A 21,874-nucleotide genomic window follows, 5' to 3' on the forward strand; every position below is an offset into this window, starting at 1 on the left:
CCCAGCAGGACCCATCCTCGCAGGACCCATCCCAGCAGAACCCAGCCTTGTAGGACCCATCCCGGCAGGACCCATCCTCGCAGGTCCCATCCCAGCAGAACCCAGCCTTGTAGGACCCATCCCGGCAGGACCCATCCCAGCAGGACCCATCCCAGCAGGACCCATCCTCGCAGGACCCATCCTCGCAGGACTCATCCCAGCAGGACCCATCCCAGCAGGACCCATCCTCGCAGGACTCCTCCCAGCAGGACCAATCCTAGCAGGACCCATCCCAGCAGGACCCATCCTTGCAGGACCCATCCCAGCAGGACCCATCCTCGCAGGACCCATCCCAGCAGGACCCATCCTCGCAGGACCCATCCCAGCAGAACCCAGCCTTGTAGGACCCATCCCGGCAGGACCCATCCTCGCAGGTCCCATCCCAGCAGAACCCAGCCTTGTAGGACCCATCCCGGCAGGACCCATCCTCGCAGGACCCATCCCAGCAGGACCCATCCTCGCAGGACCCATCCCAGCAGGACCCATCCTCGCAGGACCCATCCCAGCAGAACCCAGCCTTGTAGGACCCATCCCGGCAGGACCCATCCCGGCAGGACCCATCCTCGCAGGACTGCTTGTTGTGCTGCTTCCTTTTGTCTAGTTTCCTGGAAGGAAGAGAGGTGCTGGAGGGGGAGGACTGTGCTCGCCCCTGATGCTCGCTCCCGTCTGCCTGCCTCCTCTCTCTGAGTCTCTGAGTGTCTGAATGAACAATACTGAGACACAGGGACCACATCTGCATCCAAGCATCCAGGAGCCAGGGCAGCCTCCATCTTCCAGACTCCATCAGCCCTCAGCTCTTGTGTTTCTCGGATTGTCCATGCCTTCAGAAGCATGCAGCTGATCTAGAGCAGGACTGCAGTAGACACAGGAAGCTGTTCTCTTGGATGCTTGATTCTAGTCTCTCTTGGAAATGCACACGATTATGTATATTTCTGTCTTCCTGGTTCCTGTTCTGTGGGGACTCATTATTGGAGTATATTCCAATAGCATACAGATAGGTAAGATATTTTTGTCATTATTTCTATTACAACCTTATTGCTATATTTGATGTTTTCTTAGTAACAATCAGATCCTAGAGACTACAGCCCCACAGCAGTGCCCATAATATATGATTACATGTGTGTTACACCATCACAGTGCCTGCAGCTGCACAGCAGGAAGCGTGTTCCCACAGTATCCCATAATACATATCCTATGTACATGCTATGTAATAAGTCAGCTGCCTGACAGGATCCAACGTGCCATGATGTATGTGCCATATAACTAGATCACAGTGGATCCAGCTTCCCATAATATACTCTGGCCAGATCACAGGGTTTCTCTTGTCATCTGCACCTTTGGTAATTGACCACAGCTCCATAGTGAGAGGTTTTATACTATAATTACTGGTGAGCAGGTATTCCCTTTATATAAAGATGAAAGATTGCAGTTTTTTTCTTCTTCATCTGTTTTATTCTGTTGTAGACGAGAGTATGATATATAACATTATGGTATGTCATCTCTTCCAGGAGGATTATTTCCAAGGGGTGCAGATCAGGAATACAGTGCATTTCGGGTAGGGATGGTTTTCAATTCCATTTCAGAGTTTAGACTGACGCCCCATATCGACAATCTGGAGGTAGCTAACAGCTTTGCCGTAACCAATGCTTGTAAGTAATGCATTTTCATTATCCTTATTATAAATGATTGTATGTGATCCATCTACCTATACCATTGTCCTATAGGTGAATAGTCACGGTGCGGTGCAAACACTCACCTATCTATCCAATGCAAGTTTGTCCTGCGATGCTTTATACGCCACTCTGGCAACCAATGGTGCCCTTACATGCTTGGCATGGAGCATAGGCATTGGGACCTGGTACTGCATCATCGCATTCCACTACATGCCACCACATAGCACTAGCAGGGACTGGCATATAGGTCTATAAGTGCCACATACAGCATAGCAGCCGCCTGTGGGTTTGCTGGGCTGTGCAGACCCCAGGAATGGATTTGTACGAGAACAGTCAAACATATGGGGCAGTGATCTGTAATTATATATGAGCAGATGTAGAGTGATGATCAGCCATTTTACTCAGAGTAATATCACCATATTAGAATGGTTTCTCATTCACCAAGCTATTCATATGGCAAATGTATTACCCGGACCAGCTGTAGCCATGAGGCTGGGTTCCAGTGGCCGCGTCTTGTTAATGCGGGCTCCTGTAGTCACAGCACATAAACTGTTCTATTTATAGCGGCTGATTGATCGCCTCTCTAGATAATCCCATTGATTAGCAATCCAAAAGAAATTCATTTCCCTAAGTTGCATAACGTTTGATATGAACGTGTATGGGCTTCCATCTGATGGTCGGTGTTTTGGTGATTCCAGTGATCGATACGAGGGATTCATCATACGACACGTTGGTACCACAAATCCTCGTGGACATGGCTAGCAGTCGTACGTTACGTAAAATAAGCAGATCCAGCAAGAAGACCACTGTGACTTGTAATGGCGGTGTAGTGCCACCGCCGTCCCAGTTGGGTTACATGCAGTGAGTTTATTATAAATAAGCCACATACCCTACAGATCCGAGATCCGCACGTCAATCATTAGTGATGCAGTGATAAGCCGACCATAAAAGATGTGATTCCAAGGGAGAACGTATACTGGACTAGATTATAAATCAGGTCGCAGCATCTCATGTACCAGCGAGAAAGCTAGCTAGAGGACTGACAATAGGGTTGTACTGCTAGCTTGGGTAAGCTGGATAGTTGCACCAGGCTTCTGCATCCTGACATTATGACAAGGGGCTGCTGATTCATGCACACTCCTCTCATTAGCAGCCTGTGCTGCAGGTCCAGTAACACTGAGGACAGGGGAGGAGGCAGTGGAATAACCCTGCTGTAGCCATGGGCTTGGGTCCTTGCTCTCATTACTACTACTTTGCCTAAGCCTTGCATTTATGGAGAAAATGTCTATAAATAATCTCTATTCTGATTATTATCCGTATTATATAATGTACAATATGCATCTGTGCATTAATACAGCTAGCGCAGCCCTCCCTGCCTATGTGTGGGGCTCAGTGCTGCCTGCTTTCCATTCCTGAACGCAGCTGTTCAGCACCGGAAATGAAGGATGCTCTTCTGTGTCCTGGCTCCGACACTGTGTGGTTTCCACTCAGCATCCTGTTCTGTGCCGCAGATCCATGTCCGCTCTGCTGTGATATATTCCCATACTGTAGAATATGTAGGGCAGATGCATGTATAGTAAGAGATTGATCTTCACTGCCAGCCATGAATGTACCGGGACATCATAAAAATCACAGATGAAGCTGATTTGGCAATTAATTTAGCTGCTTGTTTTCACGTAAGCAATTGATCAATGGCAATTAATTGGTTAAAATAACATGTAATTTAAGGTGTTTCGGTTTTACCACAAAAAATATAAGAAAAAGCCAGCTCACCGTTTGATGAAGGGTGCTCGGAATTCCTGATGAGACGCGATCACATGAAAAAATCCAAAAATTATTCCAGCTCCATGTAGTATAAATTGTAATATTAATTTCATTTGTAATAATAGACAGCTTTTTTCAGACATCGCATAGCGCATGAGGACAAGCGGGGATCCCTTTAAGAGTGGCCTTAGGTCAGAACCAGAGCGCTGAGTGGATTTGCCCGGGGTCAGAATCAGAGCGCTGAGGGGTTTGCCCTAACTTCCATACAGGAGATTCCTTTAAGAGAGCCTGGGGTCAGTACCAGAGCATATGAAGGAAATTGCCCTGACTTCCATACCGGGGATCCCTTTAAGAGAGCCTGGGGTCAGAACCAGAACACTGAGTGGAATTGCCCTGAATTCCATACCAGGGATCCCTTTAAGAGAGGCCTGGGGTCAGAACCAGAATGCTGAGTGGAATTGCCCTAACTTCCATACCAGGGATCCCTTTAAGAGAGGCCTGGCATCAGAACCAGAGTGCTTAGTGGAACGGTCCTAACTTCCATGCCGGGGATCCCTTTAAGAAAGGCCTGGGGTCAGTACCAAAGCACAAAGTGGATTTGCCCTAAATTCCATACCAATGATCCCTTTAAGAGAAACTGGGGTCAGAACCACAGAGCTGAGTGGAACGGTCCTAACTTCCATACCTGAGATCCCTTTAAGAGATGCCTGGGGTCAAAATCAAAGTGCTGGATGGATTTGCTCTGACTTCCGTACCAATGATCCCTTTAAGAGGGAAGATGTGCCTATATGATGGAGGATGTGTGATGTGTATATGGGCACGGGAGGGGGGCATTCATTTCTGTGATGTACTCACTGCTCCTTTCTGGGGGCAGACAATGGCTGGGAGCTTATGTTCCCGGGGATGCTAGAATTCTCACCATGTAAGTGTCTGCTGAGGTGTTGTCAAGTGGGAAAACTTGCTCATAGCAACCAATCACAGCTCAGCTTCTTTTAACCAGCTCTGGTGAAATGAGAGATGCTTAGTGATTGGTTGCAAGGAAAACTGTTGCTCATAGCAACCAATCACAGCTCCGCTTCTTTTGAACAGCTCTGTTGAATTGTCAGATGCTTCGTGATTGGTTGGTGATACACACACACATTCAGTTTTATATGTAGAGATGAGGAAAAAGTCAAGCGAGCAGCATCACTAGAATTGCCGTAGATTGGGTATGCAGAGAATACCCTTTTCGAGAAAATCTACCATCAGTACAGACCTCCATTTTATGGAACAATTGGGTGAACCTAGAGGTTGATATTGTGCCCACTCACTGGCCTACTAAATTCTTGTTCGAGAACCACAAAAGTGTGTGCAGTCTTCTAATGATCAGTTACCGGTACCAGAGAAAAGTCATTGCAGCCCCCAGAGTCCAGCTGGCAAAGAATCCTCAATAATCTCAGTATCCATGGTAACAAGATGATTAAGAATTATAATTCTTCTCAGCTACTTATTATCATTTCACAAGTATTGAGCAGCAAAACAGCATCCATGTTTCCCAAGGCGACAAATATAAGTCACCTTCTTATTGTTTTAGTACACATGAAAAAATAATAGAAGCGGCTAGACCCGGATCGTGGGGAGAAGGCGTAAGGCCTGGTTCACACCACGATTTTATAATTTTTGAATGCTACGTGTTTTTATATTGTAAACAAAAAAAACTGATCTGTTGTAAACCTGAAGCAAGCGGACGTATTTTTGAAGAAAGTACCGTATATCCGTTTTTCTTTATGGAAGCGCGGCATCTGTTTGTTTTCTTTCAGTAAAAAAGGCTTTTTTTTTAAAGAAGTAGGAAGGACTGTCAGGGGTTAAGTGACCTCATTTCTGTAAAAAGAATGAAATAAACATCTTAAAAAACAAGAATGCAAACATTTCACTATATATTTGCCTCCTTTTTCCATCAATTGAAATGTTATGAAAAACTATTTGTTTTTTCAATGGATGAAAAAGTGCAGAAGACTGCGTTTTTGTATCCTGTAAAAAAAAAAAAAATATCAAAACAGATATAGGCGCAAACATTTCTCAAAATAATACCCATTTGACATACTAACGTTTACCTTACTGTATTCTGTGTAAAGACAAATATATTCATGTAAATATGTTTTTTCTTAATACAAACAGATACGTAAAGTCCAAAAACGTGGTGTGAAATGCCCTCAGTGTTTTTGGGCAAGACAATCATAGTGTTGAGCAAACATTACCCTACAGTTTGTCAATTAGCCCAATAGTGGCCATTAGATACAGTATGTGCAGGGACCACAGGGACAGCTGTCATCTTAAAGGGAATCTGTCACCACATTTGACCGGTTATCACTGGTAACCATTACACATATCACTGGTAACCATTTAACACCACTCTGGTAACACTGGGAACCATTACAGATCACTCTGGTAAATCCCCCTATGTGTAAAATAAGTTCTGGGGGCAGAGTTGCAATCCAGGCACCATTACCCCAGAGACTAGGAGAGGTCATTTATATACAGTGGGGGGAATAAGTATTTGATCCCTTGCTGATTTTGTAAGTTTTCCCACTGACAAAGACATGAACAGTCTATAATTTTAAGGGTAGGTTCATTTTAACATTGAGAGAGAGAATATCAAAAATAAAATCCAGAAAATCACATTGTATAAATTATATAAATTTATTTGCATGTTGCAGTGGGAAATAAGTATTTGATCCCCTACCAACCATTAAGAGTTCTGGCTCCTACACACCAGTTAGGCGCTCCTAATCAACTCGTTACCTGCATTAAAGACAGCTGTCTTACATAGTCACCTTTTTAAAAAAAACTCCTGTCCACAGACTCAAATAATCAGTCAGGCGCTAACCTCTACAACATGGGCAAGACCAAAAAGTTTTTAAGGATGTAACGGACAAGATCATTGACCTGCACAATGCTGGAATGGGCTACAAAACCATAAGTTAGACGCTGGGTGAGAAGGAGGCAACTGTTGGTGCAATAGTAAGAAAATGGAAGAAATACAAAATGTCTGTCAATCGACACCATTGCATGAGGCACCATGCAAAATCTCACCTCGCGGGATATCCTTGATCATGAGGAAGGTGAGAAATCAACCTAAATCTATACAGGAGAACTTGTTAATGATCTCAAGTTAGCTGGGACCACCGTCACCAAGAAAACCATCGCTAACACATTACACTGTAAGGTTTTAAATCCTGCAGCGCCCGCAAGGTTCCCCTGCTCAAGAAGGCACATTGTGCTGGCCCGCCTGAAGTTTGCCAGTGAACACCTGGATGATTCTGTGAGTGACTGGGAGAAGGTGCTGTGGTCAGATGATACAAAAATTGAGCTCTTTGCCAATAACTCAACTTGCTGTGTTAGGAGGAAGAGAAATGCTGCCTATGACCCAAAGAACACTGTCCCTCCGTCAAGCATGGAGGTGGAAGCATTATGTTTTGGGGGTGTTTCTCTGCTAAGGACTACTTCAGCGCATCAATGGGAGAATGGATCGAGCCATGTACCGTAAAATCCTGAGTGACAACCTCCTTCCCTCCGCCAGGACATTAAAAATGGGTCGTGGCTGGGTCTTCCAGCAAGACAATGGCCCAAAACATACAGCCAAGGCAACAAAGGAGTGGCTCAAAAAGAAGCACCTTAAGGTCATGGAGTGGCTTTGTCAGTCATCAGACCTTAATCCCATAGAAAACTTATGGAGGGAGTTGAAGCTCCGAGTTGCCAAGTGACAGCTTCAAAATCATAATGATTTAGAGATGATTTGCAAAGATGAGTCAACCAAAATTCCTCCTGACATGTGCGCAAACCTCATCATCAATTACAAAAAACATCTGACTGCTGTGCTTGCCAACAAAGGTTTTGCCACAAAGTATTAAGGCTTGTTTGCCAGAGGGATCAAATACTTATTTCTCACTGCGAAATGCAATTAAATTTACATAATTTATACAATGTGATTTTCTGGATTTTAATTTTGATATTCTATCTCTCAATGTTAAAATTAATCTACCCTTAAAATTATGGACCGTTCATGTCTTTGTCAGAGGGCAAACTTACAAAATCAGCAAGGGATCAAATAATAATTTCCCCCACTGTAAATAAAGTGATAAAAGATGATTTCTCAGCAACAAGGTACCTGATATCAGACACACAGGTAGGACTCTTTTCACCAATCTATAAACAGTATGTCCACATTAATAGTTTTGATAGGTCAAATGTGGTTACAGATTTCCTTGAAAGGAATTATAACTGTGACAGCTACTTCCTGCAATGGGAATTAATTTAGTATTGTCTCATATGTCTACTTTCCCTGTATCCATATAGGAGACTAAACTAGTCATTCATTCCCATGGCTTACAATTATTAATGAATTGCAATTCACCAAAGATGTGCTGAGCAATGAGAAGTGCTCAGTAAAAGCCACCTCACACTTCTAAGGGTATATGCCAACTCAGAAGATAATATCACAGATTGTATTTGTGCATGCTTTGTGCATGCTGTTCGAACTGGCAGGTCCAAAAAGCTCCCTAGTGTTTTTGTTTATGCATGCCAAGGATTGTGGTCTTTGCTGGCCTTCATTGGGTCTTCATTGTGTCCATAGAGTAGCTACTGACTGTTGTAGCAATTTAGGGGAAAACAAGTCCAATCCGGTGTAACAGGCCAGATTATACCCCGTCCCAGACTATGCCCGGGGTTAAAGTGGCCTAGGCAAGAGTATACCCCGGGTATATTCTGGCCTAGGCAAAGTACACCACGGGGTATATTCTGATATAGGCCACATTATACCCCTCCAGGCCATAATATACACCCTGGGGGTGTAAAATAGCCTGGGCCAGACTATGCCCGGGGTATATTCTGGCCTAGGCCAAAGTATACCCCGGGTATATTCTGGCCTAGGCTAAACTATAGCCCTCCAAGTAAAATAGCCTGGGCCGGACTATGCCCGGGGTTAAAGTGGTCTAGGCCAGAGCATACCCCGGGTATATTCTGGCGTAGGCCAAAGTATACTCCGGGTATATTCTGGCCTAGGCTAAATTATACCCCTCCAAGCCCGAATATTGGTGTGTTTTTCCTGCTCACCCACCCAAATCACATAATAGTTGTCCCGTGTATTGGGACCTTTAGGACAGGGACACACGGCGACTTTGTATGTGTTTGTTGCATGCGACTTTTTATCCCTGGCCTTAGAATAGGAAGTCCTTGCTACAGTATAAATGTTTAAAGGCAAATACTGATAACAACATTAAAATGATCATGCTTACTCTCAAGATAAAGTGCATGTTCTGTTGTTGACTGCAGATTGAAGCTTGCAGGATATATCAACCAATCCATGGAGTCAATGACTTTTGTGTGGATGACAATGTCGCAATTCAACTTATTCGCTGTGGCTTTTATCTCTGCATTATTTGCCCAGACTCCATTACGAGAGATGCCAGAGGTGTTCACATATTCATTCACATTTTGATTCAAGTAGTCCTGTAGTCTTTTTTGTCAAGGCAGTTTTCATGTGGTGTATGACTTTATCTCTGAGCAGGGAGTGATTGTCCTCTGTTCCTGTCAGGATGTAGCTGAGGGCCCAGAAGTAGCAGTTCCCATCGCCTTTGGTTTTATATGTACACCGTGGTTGTCCAAGGTCTCTTTTGGCTCCATAGTACACAATACTACCAAACATAATGCCAAGACTGGTCATAAGATACTTCCTTTCTGAACTTGGTAGTGGGTTGAAAGTCTTGGTTTGATTGTGTTTTCTGTGTGACGGAGTCACTGGGACAATCATTACAGGACTGGGGTGGTACAGAAGCTTCATCATCTTGGTAAATCTTAAGGGTTGCTGGCATGATAGGTGTTGCTCAGCATCTTGCCAGTCTTATTGTTCTTAAGTTTTACTCATACTTTGGTCAAGGATTCCACAACTAAGTAGAGTCCAACCCAGTGTGGTTCCATCTTTGAACTCATGCGATGAGTACTGCATTGATTCTTCATATAAATGATGGTGCCTGCAGTGATTTCATTTTTGCTGTTGTGTCAGTGAGCAAATGCACATTTCTGGTGTTCCTGAGCAGACTGGATGTTGGTACTGATGGTTGAGTGGAGCTTTTTACGAATGTTTGTCAGTGTATTTAGCACATCAGGATTAGCATCATCTGGAAGAGACATGAGGTCCACGGTGTCATTTTCTGAGAGATTGAGGTCGATAGGAAGCTTGGCATTCCGTCCAAACATGACCCAGGGATGAACTGGTCCCAGATATTTCTTTGGTCATTGACAAGCCTACAAAGAGATTCTTTGAGTGTTCGATTGTCACCTTCCCGCTGGCCTTTGCTTGTGGGTGGTAGGCAGATAAAATACAGTGATCTGTTTGATAACATGATGGAACATTTTCAATGATCGAGTTCACAGACTCTCTTCCCTGGTCACTAATCAGAGTGTCCATAGAGCCAAGGTGGCAAATAATGGTGTACAAAAAATTTGCTACTGACTTGGCACTCCTGTCTGTAACAGCTGTTGCTTCTCTCCACTTGGAGAAATGATCAGTGGCATCAACTATATATTTGTTGCCGTTTGATGTTTCCTGAAGAGGACCGATCATATCAATACTGACTAAGCTCCATACTTTTCCAGGCATTGGTATACTGTTGAGTGGTGGCGCCTCCTAGCTTGTTTTGGGATTTATGACAAAACATTTTTGACAGACTTTGGTATGTTTGAGAATGTTGTTCTTCATTCTCTTCCAGTAATAACGGTTGGAGATTTTATGTAACGTTTTATCTCTGCCAAAATGGCCACCAGAAATTGAATTGTCATGACAGGCCTTTAGGATATACGGCAGTTGACTTTTAGTGAGAACCTCTTTTTCCCCATGGCAAAGAATCCCTCCGTCTGCTCGATATGGCTTAGATGTTTGTCAAAACTGGGACTTGGCACTTTGGCTAAGTGCACACGTTGCGGAACTCCCGCGGAAGTTACCACGGGAATTCCGAATTCAATTCCGCGGGAAAACCGCATTTTAAATTCCCGCAATTTTCCCGTGGAAAAACTAGCGATTTGCAAGTGTAGTTAGCTTGCAGAATGCTAGCATTTTCCAAGCAATCTGTAGCATCGCTTGAAAAACTGATTGACAGGTTGGTCACATTCTAGTCAAACACAGTGTTTGACGAGTGTGACCAACTTTTTACTATTGAGGCTGTCTATGCAGCATCAGTAGTAAAAAGATCTAATGTTAAAAATAATGAAAAAAATAAAAAATGATGTTTTTCCCACCTTCCGACATCCCACGAAGCATCCCCAATCATCGCGATGCTGCCGGCAGGTCCCGTTCCCAGTGATGCATTGTGCCAATGACCTTTGATGACTTCGCGGTCTCGCGAGACCGCTACGGTGTCGCGAGACCGCAATGTTATCAAAGGTCATTGCCGCAATGCATCACTGGGAACGGGACCTGCCGGCAGCATCACTGAAGCCTGGTGACGCTGTGCGGGCATCGGAAGGTGAGAATATGACAATTTTCTTATTTTAATTCTATTTTTTACAGGGATATGTGTAGAGATCCACCAAATGAGTGGACGGGGATTTACTCGCTTGGCCAGTCTTTGAGGCATACGCTGGGACACTCCGGGTTAAACAGTTCATTCGGTTTATTAGACATCAGCATAAACCGCTCTTCATGAACTAAACAACATGTAGCTTCCAGCACAATGTCCGTTAAACATGCAGCGTTACCACATAAAGCATACAAAGTCTCTTACTGACCCCGGTCAGCGTTACTCACAGTTCATCCCTCACGCGATATCAGGGAAATGGCCACACTGGGATCACTGTTCCAGACAGAGCCTTGCTCACTAGGCCGTCTACAGTTGGAGATCCACAGCCGGGCAGTAGCTTTCCTATACAGAGCCGTCACAGACTCTACCAGGTCCGGGCCTTTCCATGTGCTCTTCCAGGAAGTTCAGTCCCAGACACTTCCAACACACGGGACCTTGCACTCTGACCACTCAGGATCAAAACACACAACCCATGTGACCAGACCTCAGTCACACTATATGGTACGTGACCACACCCACAAGTGAGGTATGGATCACATGGTCATGATCTCACTACAGGTCCTATTTCCTACAGCCAAACATACAGGTTTTATCCTGGGCGTTCAGACACACGCCCACATGCATATTCTGAGTAGCATATACAGCGCACCCTAGCTTTAACAGAGGCTACCGCACCACATACCCTCCCCCCTGTTCAAACTTGTGGGGTTGAACATTTGTCACACACTAAGTGCCTCGAGACCGGGTACCCACTGTCACCTTGCCCTACAAGTCGAGAGGACCGTCTCAGTCTGTTTTGGGCGTCATTCAGCATCACAATTGTGTTCGGCCCCCTCCGCCCCCAGCGGTCAGTATATCGGCCATGGGCTTTGGCCCTCCAGTCACCGTCCGTCTGTGTCACCAGACCCTTTTTAGTCTCCACAGTTTTCCAGTACGCCCCGTCACCCGACTTTTCTCTCCATGACCGGCTCTCCCAGTTGGTGCGGTCATAAGTCTCACTTACAGTCGAGCCCACTGTCTGGTCTGAGTCTTACCCTTCTAGTACATCACAGTAGTTACTGTCCAGGTCTCTCAGTCTCATACTGAGAGTAGAACTGCCACTTGCAGATTCTCAACGTTCTTGTCTTGCTGAAAGTCTTCGGCTACCTGCCACTTCATTATTTGGAGGGTACCTTCTGGTCCTTATACCCCGGGATGAAGGCGGCTGCCACCTTATGTTCTGCATCTGTTTATCAATCTGTATTCGGTCTAGCTTTAGCAGCTCTATCTCCCTCCGGTACGTTACCCGATATTCCAGGAGCATTTGGAAGTTCCTAAGGCTTTCCATGGAGCCAACAACAATGAATGGGAACCATGCCATCTTCACCAGATGCCTGGACTTCATCATCAGGTGGTATCCTCACCCTCGCCACACCGGATCTATTCACAAGGTCTTGCATCACTTTTCCAAACCTTCCAATGACTCTCCCCACCAGATGTTTGGGTACCGGAATTATGTCTTCCACCAAGCCCAGACGATTTTTAGCTTCCCTCACAAGCTCCAGACGTCGAGCAGCTTTCACATTACTCAACATGACCATCTGTTTTGCACAGGGACATTGCAGATGCATATTCGTCAGGACAGTCACCCACTTCTCTGTGTTTCCCTGGTTGACAGTACGACCAACTGTTGAGCCTCAGGTGCCCAGTGCACCCTACACGCTTTGACCACCTTTTTAAAAGCCTCAAGCACACCCTCACTGGTACAGGCTTCTTGCACATCTTTGGGTACCTCTATCACACACTTGAAGATTGAGGGCCCACTCTCTTCATGGACGGAAGGCTCTTGCTTGGCCACAGAATTTTCCATCAAGACCTCTACTACAACCGGGTGATTGTCCTGTTCCGTTCTCAGTGCACAGTCTTCCCCAGTTTTACCCTCTTCAGGCACCCTCACTAAGATAGGTATTTGTAACTCCGCCTTGTTTTCCCTCGGACACGCCCACTGTAAGTCTTCAACCACCAACGCCTCCTCTTGTGGAAGACCTCTTACTGATTCTCTGAGCACTTCCATGTCTTCTCTTAAGGCCTTATTCACACTTTGCCATGTTGACAGGTGACTTCTGAGCTCAGAGACTTCCTTCTCCAGCTCATCCACTCTGCGCTCAGTTGTTTGTCTCAGGGCCTTTTCTTGTATGTTACGCTCCTTAATTGCCTTTAGTTCGGCCTGTAAATCTGCCTTTTTCTTCTCACTAGAGCACTTTTTAACGAGGTCCTGGACCTCCTGTGCTTCCTTATCTCCAAACCGGACCTTGACTGCCCGAAAGCTCGCACTCCAGGTGGTGCACCCGCTCCAACAGCGCAGAGTTGGCTACATCCATACTCGCCACCTTCAAACTCTCCTTCGCCAGCTGTTGACAGACCTCTTCATGCTCTTTCTCCAAACTTTGGACACGTGCTTCTACCTGATGGAAGCTGTCAGCTTGCTCTTTCCAGGTGCACATTTCCTTTGTCAGCCTGTCAATTAGTTCCTCTAGTTGTCATGTGATATCATTTGAACTGGCCAGCTTCTCCGGCAGCTCGTCTATTTTATCTGAGGGTGCAGTTTGTTCAGCCCCACAGACTCTAGCAAGTCCGGGCTTTTCCATGTGCTCTTCCAGGAAGTTCAGTCCCAGACACTTCCAACACACACAGGCCTTCCGGGACCTTGCACTCTGACCACTCAGTCACAAAATATGGTATGTGACCACACCCACAAGTGAGGTATGGATCACATGGTCATGACCTCACTACAGGTCCTATTTCATACAGCCACACATACAGGCTTTATCCTCAGCGTCACACGCCCACATGCATATTCTGAGTAGCATATACAGCGCACCCTAGCTTTAACAGAGGCTACCGCACCACATATGGTACCCAGAGTCCGGAAGACAGTCTCTTCTCCTCCGGACCGTGAGTACCATCCGCAAATGTTCTGCTTACTTTTTGCATGGTGGATACAGCCACATGCGGAAAGTAAGCAGAGCAATACATTCCTATGTGGGTGGAATCGCCGCGATTCTGCAAAATAATGAGCATGCTGCATATTTTTCCACGATGCGATTCCGCCACGGGAAAATCCGCAGCATTAGCACAGCATTGTGGAATCCCATAGGATTGCATGGGATGCTGGTTTTTTTTGCATTTTCGTGGCAAAATCGCACGTTAAAAACCGCCGCGAAAACGAGAAAAAAATGCAACGTGTGAACGCAGCCTTACACGTTTCTCTGGAGGTAGATCGTAGATCCACTGGGGTACTTTTGTTCTGTTGCAGTGTAGAATCTCAATAGCTGGTTATACAGTTGGTCTTCCATGGTTGTCAAAATTGGAAACCTTATTTTGGTATTGGAGGTGTTGCAAATTCACTTTACATATCTTATCAGGATAAAAGAGGAACTCACACTAGAGAAATTAGTTCATATCATAGAGAGCAGGGAGAAACATACATAGTAAGTTACAATGCAACATAACTAACTATGCACTGATGGAACAGCACCATCTACTGTCAGTGTAATGCAACTCCTCCAACACATACTGTAAGTGTAGCCCTACTTTCTGCCTTTGTAGTTATTCTGTAGAACTACAGCAGGAAAAAACAATATTCGGGCTTGGAGGGGTATAGTTTAGCCTAGGCTAGACTTTCACCCACTCCTAGTTTTGTCTTACAAATACTGAGGTAAAATACTGATCAAATACTGATAGTGTGAACATGGCCTTACAGCAGAGGCCCCCAAGCAACTAGTGGCATGGAAGCCAAATGGGACTCTTGGGCCACTACAGTTATAGGCAAGTTAAATAATAATTGTCCACTAGTGTTTCAAGTGGGTCCAGGGATGTCATAGCATTACCAAATTTACAACTAGAGTAGAATCCATATTAATTAGTACAATATGTTTATTCTTTTTCTAGATTAAAGCCAGAATGAATATTATCAATTATGGTTTGCAAAATACAAAAATTAGAGACCTCGGCATTATAGTGTAGCAATGAAGAAGCTTTTTTTTTTTTTTTATAAATTCCAGATGGAATATTTATAATTATTTATGACTTTGGTAAAGCTGAACTAATCATATAAAATATTTTTTATAAGGTCTTACATTTGTGCTCAGGACAGGTTTTTAATAACCTGCTGGTTGATTGTTTGATGGATTACTGCTGCGAACTGTCAGCAGTTTATTAGTCTAGGCAGGACTTGGCCAGATGTTTATATTACGGAAGAAAATTTCACATGAAGGTGATATGACTATATCTCATGGCTCTAAAACCTGCGCCGAAGCACAATCAGATCACTATAGGTTTGGTTTCATAGACTATCATAGTTTTGCCTTTCATGTGTGTCCATCATACAGACCCTAAAATGGATACTGCTGAATTCCTGATCCTCAGCTCTTTGTATAAATCATTGTAATGTTCCATGCTTGGTAGCAATACGTAACATTATGTTTGTTTGGTGCTTTATATTTTATTCTTGCTTGATTATTTATATACATTCTTAAAAGTGTACAGACTTGACAAAGCAAAAAAATAATTGTGACCTAATGTTCCTCTATTACAACACCAAACTCATGTGCTAAAGCTCAGTACTATAGCCGATGAAGTCCTTATGGGTACATATTATGGGCCGTATGCACTCCATTTGTTGTGATGGTGACGGCTTGAGAATATTTTGGTAATACGGCATGCAATGGAGCATGCTGCTATCTTCATATAAACCCAGAGGCGCAAGGAGTTATGGCCCCATAGCAGGCCATGGGCAACCTATTACAACAATGATAACGAGACTGTAGAACTAAATCCTGTACGCGCTGTAACCCAAGGCAGATACACAGTTCTAGTTTACACTTACAGGCTAGGTTGTGCAATATGGAAGTCTGTCTTGTTACAGCTAAATTTAGATGCATGAAATAAAAATCAAGCATTTTATATGAAGTTATTTAGGATTTCAATTATTAATGTCCAGAAAGCAATCTTTTCCAAACACTGCTTGTAAAGTTATGGCTTTTTTGTTATTTTGCTCTGCACATATACAGTATTTCGATTGGAGCCAGGTGGTGATTTGCAACCCACTGGCTTAACCCCTTAGTGACATAGCCATTTTGCAGCTAAATGACCAGGCCAGTTTTTACAATTCTGACCACTGTTACTTTATGAGGTTAGAACTCTGGAACGCTTTAACAGATCCCGTTGATTCTGAGATTGTTTTTTTTGTACTTCATGTTTGTGGTAAAATTTCTTTGATATGACTTGCGTTTATTTATGAAAAAAACTGAAATATGGCAAAAATTTTAAAAATTTTGCAATTTTCAAACTTTAAATTTTTATGCCCTTAAATCAGAGAGATGTGTCACACAAATTTCTTATTAAACAACATTTCCCACATGTCTACTTTTCTCCACCACAATTTTGGTAACAAAATTTTTTTTTGTTAGGAAGTTATAAGGGTTAAAAGTTGACCAGCGATTTCTCATTTTTACAACAAAATTTACAAGACCATTTTTTTAGGGACCACATCATATTTAAAGTCATTTTGAGGGGTGTACATGACAGAAAATGCCTAAAAGTGACACCATTCTAAAAACTAGACCCCTCAAGGTGCTCAAAGCCACATTCAAGAAGTTTATTAACCCTTTACGTGCTTCACAGGAACTAAAGCAATGTGGAAGGAAAAAATTAACATTCAACTTTTTTTCCCAAAAAATGTACTTTAGAACCAATTTTTTTATTTTCACAAGTATTAAAAGAGAAAATGAACCACAAAATTTGTTTTACAATTTCTCCTGAATACGCCGATACCCAATATGTGGGGGTAAACCACTTTTTGGGCGCACTGCAGAGCTCACAAGGGAAGTGTCATGGTCACGCATGTGTCTGGACGCAGCGACTACCGCAAGGCTAACCCATAACACACGTGACCCTGGATACACCGCCTCCAGTGGGGTGAATTTAAATAATGAAACGTGCAGCTGGATACGCTGCCTCCAACTGGCGAATTTAGGTAAGACACGTTATGTACAATAGTCTGGAAACCCCGCCTCCAGTAAGGCGAATTTAAATAATAAGGGGGAACCTGGGTAACATTAACAATGGTGGGCCCTGCGATAGGGAATAGGGACTTGGAGACCTCCTGTGCTCCCCTGAGCCAGTGTCCCTGCACTCCTAACGTTCCCTATGCCGGTTCCTCACCGGGCGACGCACGCGTACCTCAAACCCTGACTCACCCTGACCTAAACCCTCACTAGGGAATTGGTCTGTGCGGAAACTAATCCCACCACTGCACTAAACACACATGAGAAAAGATGACAAAACAGGTGAAACACCACTTAGCTTTGCTCTGTTGCGTACGCTCCTAGCAACAGAGCCCACCACCTGCGTGCATCTTCTCCTCCACCCGGATCCATCACCAGTATCGGATCCATCAAAATAGTGCAGCCTTGGAGCAGAGTCCACCACCAATTGCAGAAGTCCAGTAACAGCGTCCCAAAGATGAGTTCAGCTCCTGCCCAAAAAGTCAAGCATGCTTGAGTCCAGCTCTCAGCAACCAAATCCCGCATGCTGAGTGCAGCTCTCTCCATAGTTGCCACTCCACCAAGCCATGCAAGCACTTCCTGCCGACATCATAAACTGTGACTCCACCACGCCATGCCAGCCCTTCTTGCAGACCACATAGCTGCCACTCGTCCCCTCTGGCTGGGCTGCACAGGCTCATGTTCAGCTCCTTCTTTCACCCAGGCTTCCTTGTGAATGACTAACACACAATATCACCACCAGTGATTGAACACACCTGACTCTCTTTTATAGAGCCTAACACCTGATTTGTAATTAAGTGCACATTAAACCAAAGAAACTAAAGTGCACTACCACTCACCACCACCGGGGCAACTTAGAATGAACGACACAACATGTAATAATTCTAATGGCCACCGGGGGCTATCACACCACTTTGGCACCAAGCCAAAGGAAAAAAAAGTTCACTTTGTGAATTTAAGCTGTCAGATCCAAACTGGATCATGACAGGAAGGAGCGCTGTTTGACTTTTTCAATGCAGAATTGGCTGGAACTTAGATCGGATACAATGTTGTGTTTGGAGAGCTCCTGATGTGCCTAAACAGTGGAAACCCCGAACAAGTGACCCCATTTTGGAAACTAGACCCCTTAAGGAACTTATCTAGATGTGTGATGAGCACTTTGAACCCCCAAGTGCTTCACAGAAGTTTATAATGCCGAGCTGTGAAAATAAAAAATCAATTTTTTTCCACAAAAGTGATTTTTTAGCCCCCAATTTTTTTATTTTCCCAATGGTAACAGGAGAAATTAGACCCCCAAAGTTGGTAAATAGTGGAAACCCCTCCATTCTAGCTGCAACCCTAACCCCAACACACCTCTAGTCCTAATTCCAACCCTAACCCTAATTCCAACCCTAACCCTAATTCTAACCCTAATCCTAATTCTAACCTGAATTCCAACCCTAACCCTATTTCTAACCCTAACCCTAAGGCTGGGTTCATACTGCATTAATGCAGTCCATTCAACGCATAGTGTTGATGGACTGCGTTAACGCTATAGCTTAATGTGATCGCGTTATGCTGTACCGCTAGTGCAGATGCTTCATCTGCACTAGCAGTGATGGACCCTCGGACGCTGCAGACTGCGTCCGAGGGTCCGTCACAGAATGAAGGCACATCGCTAGCACGTACCGATTATGGCATGCATTAGCGATGCGCTTGATAATGGGAGTGAATGGCAGCATTAACGGATTGCATTATATTGCGTTATGCCGCGGTGTAACGCAATCCGTTAAACGGACTACATTAACGCAGTATGAACCCAACCTTACTCTAATGGAAAAATGAAAATAAATATATTTTCTTTATTTTATTATATTTACCTAAGGGGGTGATAAACGGGGGGGGGGGGGTCGTATTTACTATTTTTTTTATTTTGATCTCTGTGATAGGGTTTATCACAGTGATAAAAGTGTACCTGTAAAATGAATGAAACGAATCTGTCAGCCATTTTCTTCCCGGTCCAAGATGGCGGTGCCCACCGGAGAATGCAGGAGGGCCCGAGGACCACTGGGAGGTACCTGGGGGGGATCGGGGACCCTATTTCTCTCTCCTCTGATGTGCAATCACATCAGAGGGGAGAGAAATTACATGCAAAATTGCGGCTTTTTTTGTTTTTGCTGTCGCTGTTATACGGTTAATAACGGCAATCGCAAAAGCGGGGTTGGTAAAAACCGCCCTGATTCATGTTCTCTGGGGTCTTGGCTCCCCCCAGTAGGAAATGCGACTCTGGGGGCACTATTTACTTTCTCCACAGCACCGTGTATTAACAGCGCTGTGGTTTAAGTACCCTTAGTGGTTGCCGTTAAAAGGCGTATCGGCGGTCGTTAAGGGGTTATTATAAGCATGTTAAAAAAAATTACTGCACTTAAAGATTAAAGTGACCCTGCCATGTTCTATGTGCAGTCTGATCAACCCTACCCTAAATCTCCAAGCACGCCAAAATATTCGGAGAACACGCGAGCATGCTCGGGGAAACCCGAGCAACGAGTATACTCGCTCATCACTAATACTAGCCTAAAAGGCACTAGAAGATAGAGTTCATGTATTCTGAGTAACGCCTGTCTAGTGCTTGGTATCTTTGGTCTTGATTTTAAATTTTCACATAGTGTAAATCTACTTGCCCTGACAGATTTCATTTCATTGTGAGATAGAGGTTATCAGGACTACTTGAACAGAATGTGGTGCTTTAATCCTTTCCCTTTTTTATATTGTACTGAGGAAATGTACAATAAGAAAAGCTTATCTCTCAATTTTCAGATATAATATTCAAGAACTGCAAACTCTATAACCACAAGCAAAGTTACCTTGGCGAAAACCAAAGCTAAAATGGAAATTACAATTTTGCAAAGATTAGGGTTGATCTGAGAAGAGGTCTCATGGTGGTTTATCCATCCTTTGTTTATGATGTTGTGGTGTTAATACCTTTCCTCACAAGAAGTATTTATTTTATTGTAGTGTTGGGTGTCAGGTTCCTGCCACTACACAGCAGGAATCCAGAGCCTTGCACCCAGCGGTCTCCCATTCTTCATCAGCCGCAGTGGAGCCTGCTCAGCAAATTTGTCCGTCCCAACGCTCTTCCCAGGCCAACTCCATGGGTTTGCTTGCTTGCTTGCTTGCTGCTGCTGCTGTTGCCACCTCTGGACAGCTATGACAATGCATGCTGCTCAGCAGCGAGATTCTCCAGGGACTAAGTCCTCATGTCTGGCCACTGAGCATGCCCGTGGAGTGATTTCCCATTGGAGATCGAGGGTCATGTGCTCAGGTCCTGCTCGTGTTCGGATTGGCCCATCCGAGAAGCCAGGAAGGTCCCGGACGCCCGTGGCTATAAAAGGTTTGCATGGCCGCTCGCCCAAGCGCTAGGATATACTGTATTTACAGACTATGAGGTGTGAGAGATGTATGCGCGTATGAATGTATCTGGTGATTGACTCATTATGAAACCCCTACCCTTGGTACGCATGTGTTGTGCAGCCTAGCCTGCTAGCGCCCAGGCTTAGGTGTAGGTAGGTCAGGGTTTGAGTCAGACATTGGTCCTCACCAGTGATCCAGCACGCCTCAGTGCACGTGCTCCACACTTCACTGCCAGCGTCTTTAGTGGCGCTCGTGGCAGCGATGCCGTGCGCTCAGTGGGCCTAGAGGGACTCTAACCCTGTGTCCTTGGGGTAGCGTTCTGTGGCCATGCACTGTGCGCTCTTTTAGCCGAGCTCTGTGAGCATAAACAGGCTCCGGCGTTTATGTTCAGCGGTAATGCGGCTCTGTGAAGCAACAGAGTCTGCCCCTGTACACACCGGGTGACGATAGCCTGCGTGTGTTCTTATAGTATACCGCCATATAGCATCCACCATTTCTGAGCAGCAGGTTACCACCCCTGCACGGTGGACCCCGGGCTACGAACACACCTTATTACCATCTTTGCTATTTGGTGTGTTCCTCGAGCCCTAACACTGTAGTATTAAAGGGAATTTGTCATCTGCTTTTTACCATGTATTCTGAGAGCATAATTCTAATGATGTCTTACTTGCTAGGCTGTGTGTTGCTGTTTCAGTAAAATATGTTGTTTTTTTAGCAGGACTAGGTGTCTCGTGCCTCCTAGTCAACTGCTCTGTGTAACCATGTCTCCACCACTGTTATTAGCAGTTTTCTGTCAATAGAGACTAGACTATTGCCAATCAATAGTGTGGAAGGGGTTATACAGGACTCAGCATTTCGATAACTACTGCTGCAGCACAGAAAACAGTGATTGTATTTAAATGACAGAAAGCAGTCCAGTATGTGACACATCTCTAGAATCAGGGTCTCAGCTCTTACATCATGCTGCTCTCGGATTACAGCGCAAAAACCTGGTGACATATTCCCATTAAAATGCAGATGATCCTAAAGTTCATAGCACCATGCAGGTGGTAAGAGCTCTAACTGGTTATTGACAGACCTAATAGTGGCATCACATTCCACCTGCTCAACTTTATAAAGAAATACATTCTATTTTCTGCAGGATGCATCAGTATTCATTTATGTATGATGGGCTAGATCATGACATTACACAGTGCAGATGCTGATGGCTAAAAAGCAAGACAAATCCGTGAGATCTCATTATTGCAAGTCACCTGAGATTTTGGAGTTATGAGAATCAAGTGTAACTCTGGCACATATAAAATGTGCCAACCATCTGCTTTTGTATCTCATCACAGCAGCTTTACCTCACTAAATAAGTCATAATGTGTTTATATAATTACATTAAGATTGGAATTCTCTGCACATA

General features: G+C 44.5%; 1 protein-coding gene across 6 annotated transcripts in view; it reads left to right on the forward strand.

Annotated features, from left to right (window-relative positions):
• The first annotated feature begins 682 nt into the window (after window positions 1-682).
• The window catches only part of GRIA2 (glutamate ionotropic receptor AMPA type subunit 2), a 341,569-nt gene continuing 320,377 nt past the window's right edge, over window positions 683-21,874 (forward strand). For 2 of the 6 annotated variants that reach the window (XM_073576506.1, XM_073576499.1), the window contains exons 1-2: window positions 694-1,037; window positions 1,548-1,688. In XM_073576506.1, coding sequence (XP_073432607.1) covers window positions 950-1,037; window positions 1,548-1,688 — 229 coding nt within the window. In that variant the 5' untranslated portion in view covers window positions 694-949. Of the gene's footprint in view, window positions 1,038-1,547; window positions 1,689-21,874 lie in introns of all 6 variants that reach the window. The other 4 variants (XM_073576524.1, XM_073576517.1, XR_012232424.1 and 1 more) reach the window with 4 other exon arrangements.

Source organism: Dendrobates tinctorius, unplaced genomic scaffold (assembly GCF_039654945.1).
Source record: "Dendrobates tinctorius isolate UK_male_01 unplaced genomic scaffold, ASM3965494v1 ptg000008l, whole genome shotgun sequence".
NCBI lineage: Eukaryota > Metazoa > Chordata > Amphibia > Anura > Dendrobatidae > Dendrobates > Dendrobates tinctorius.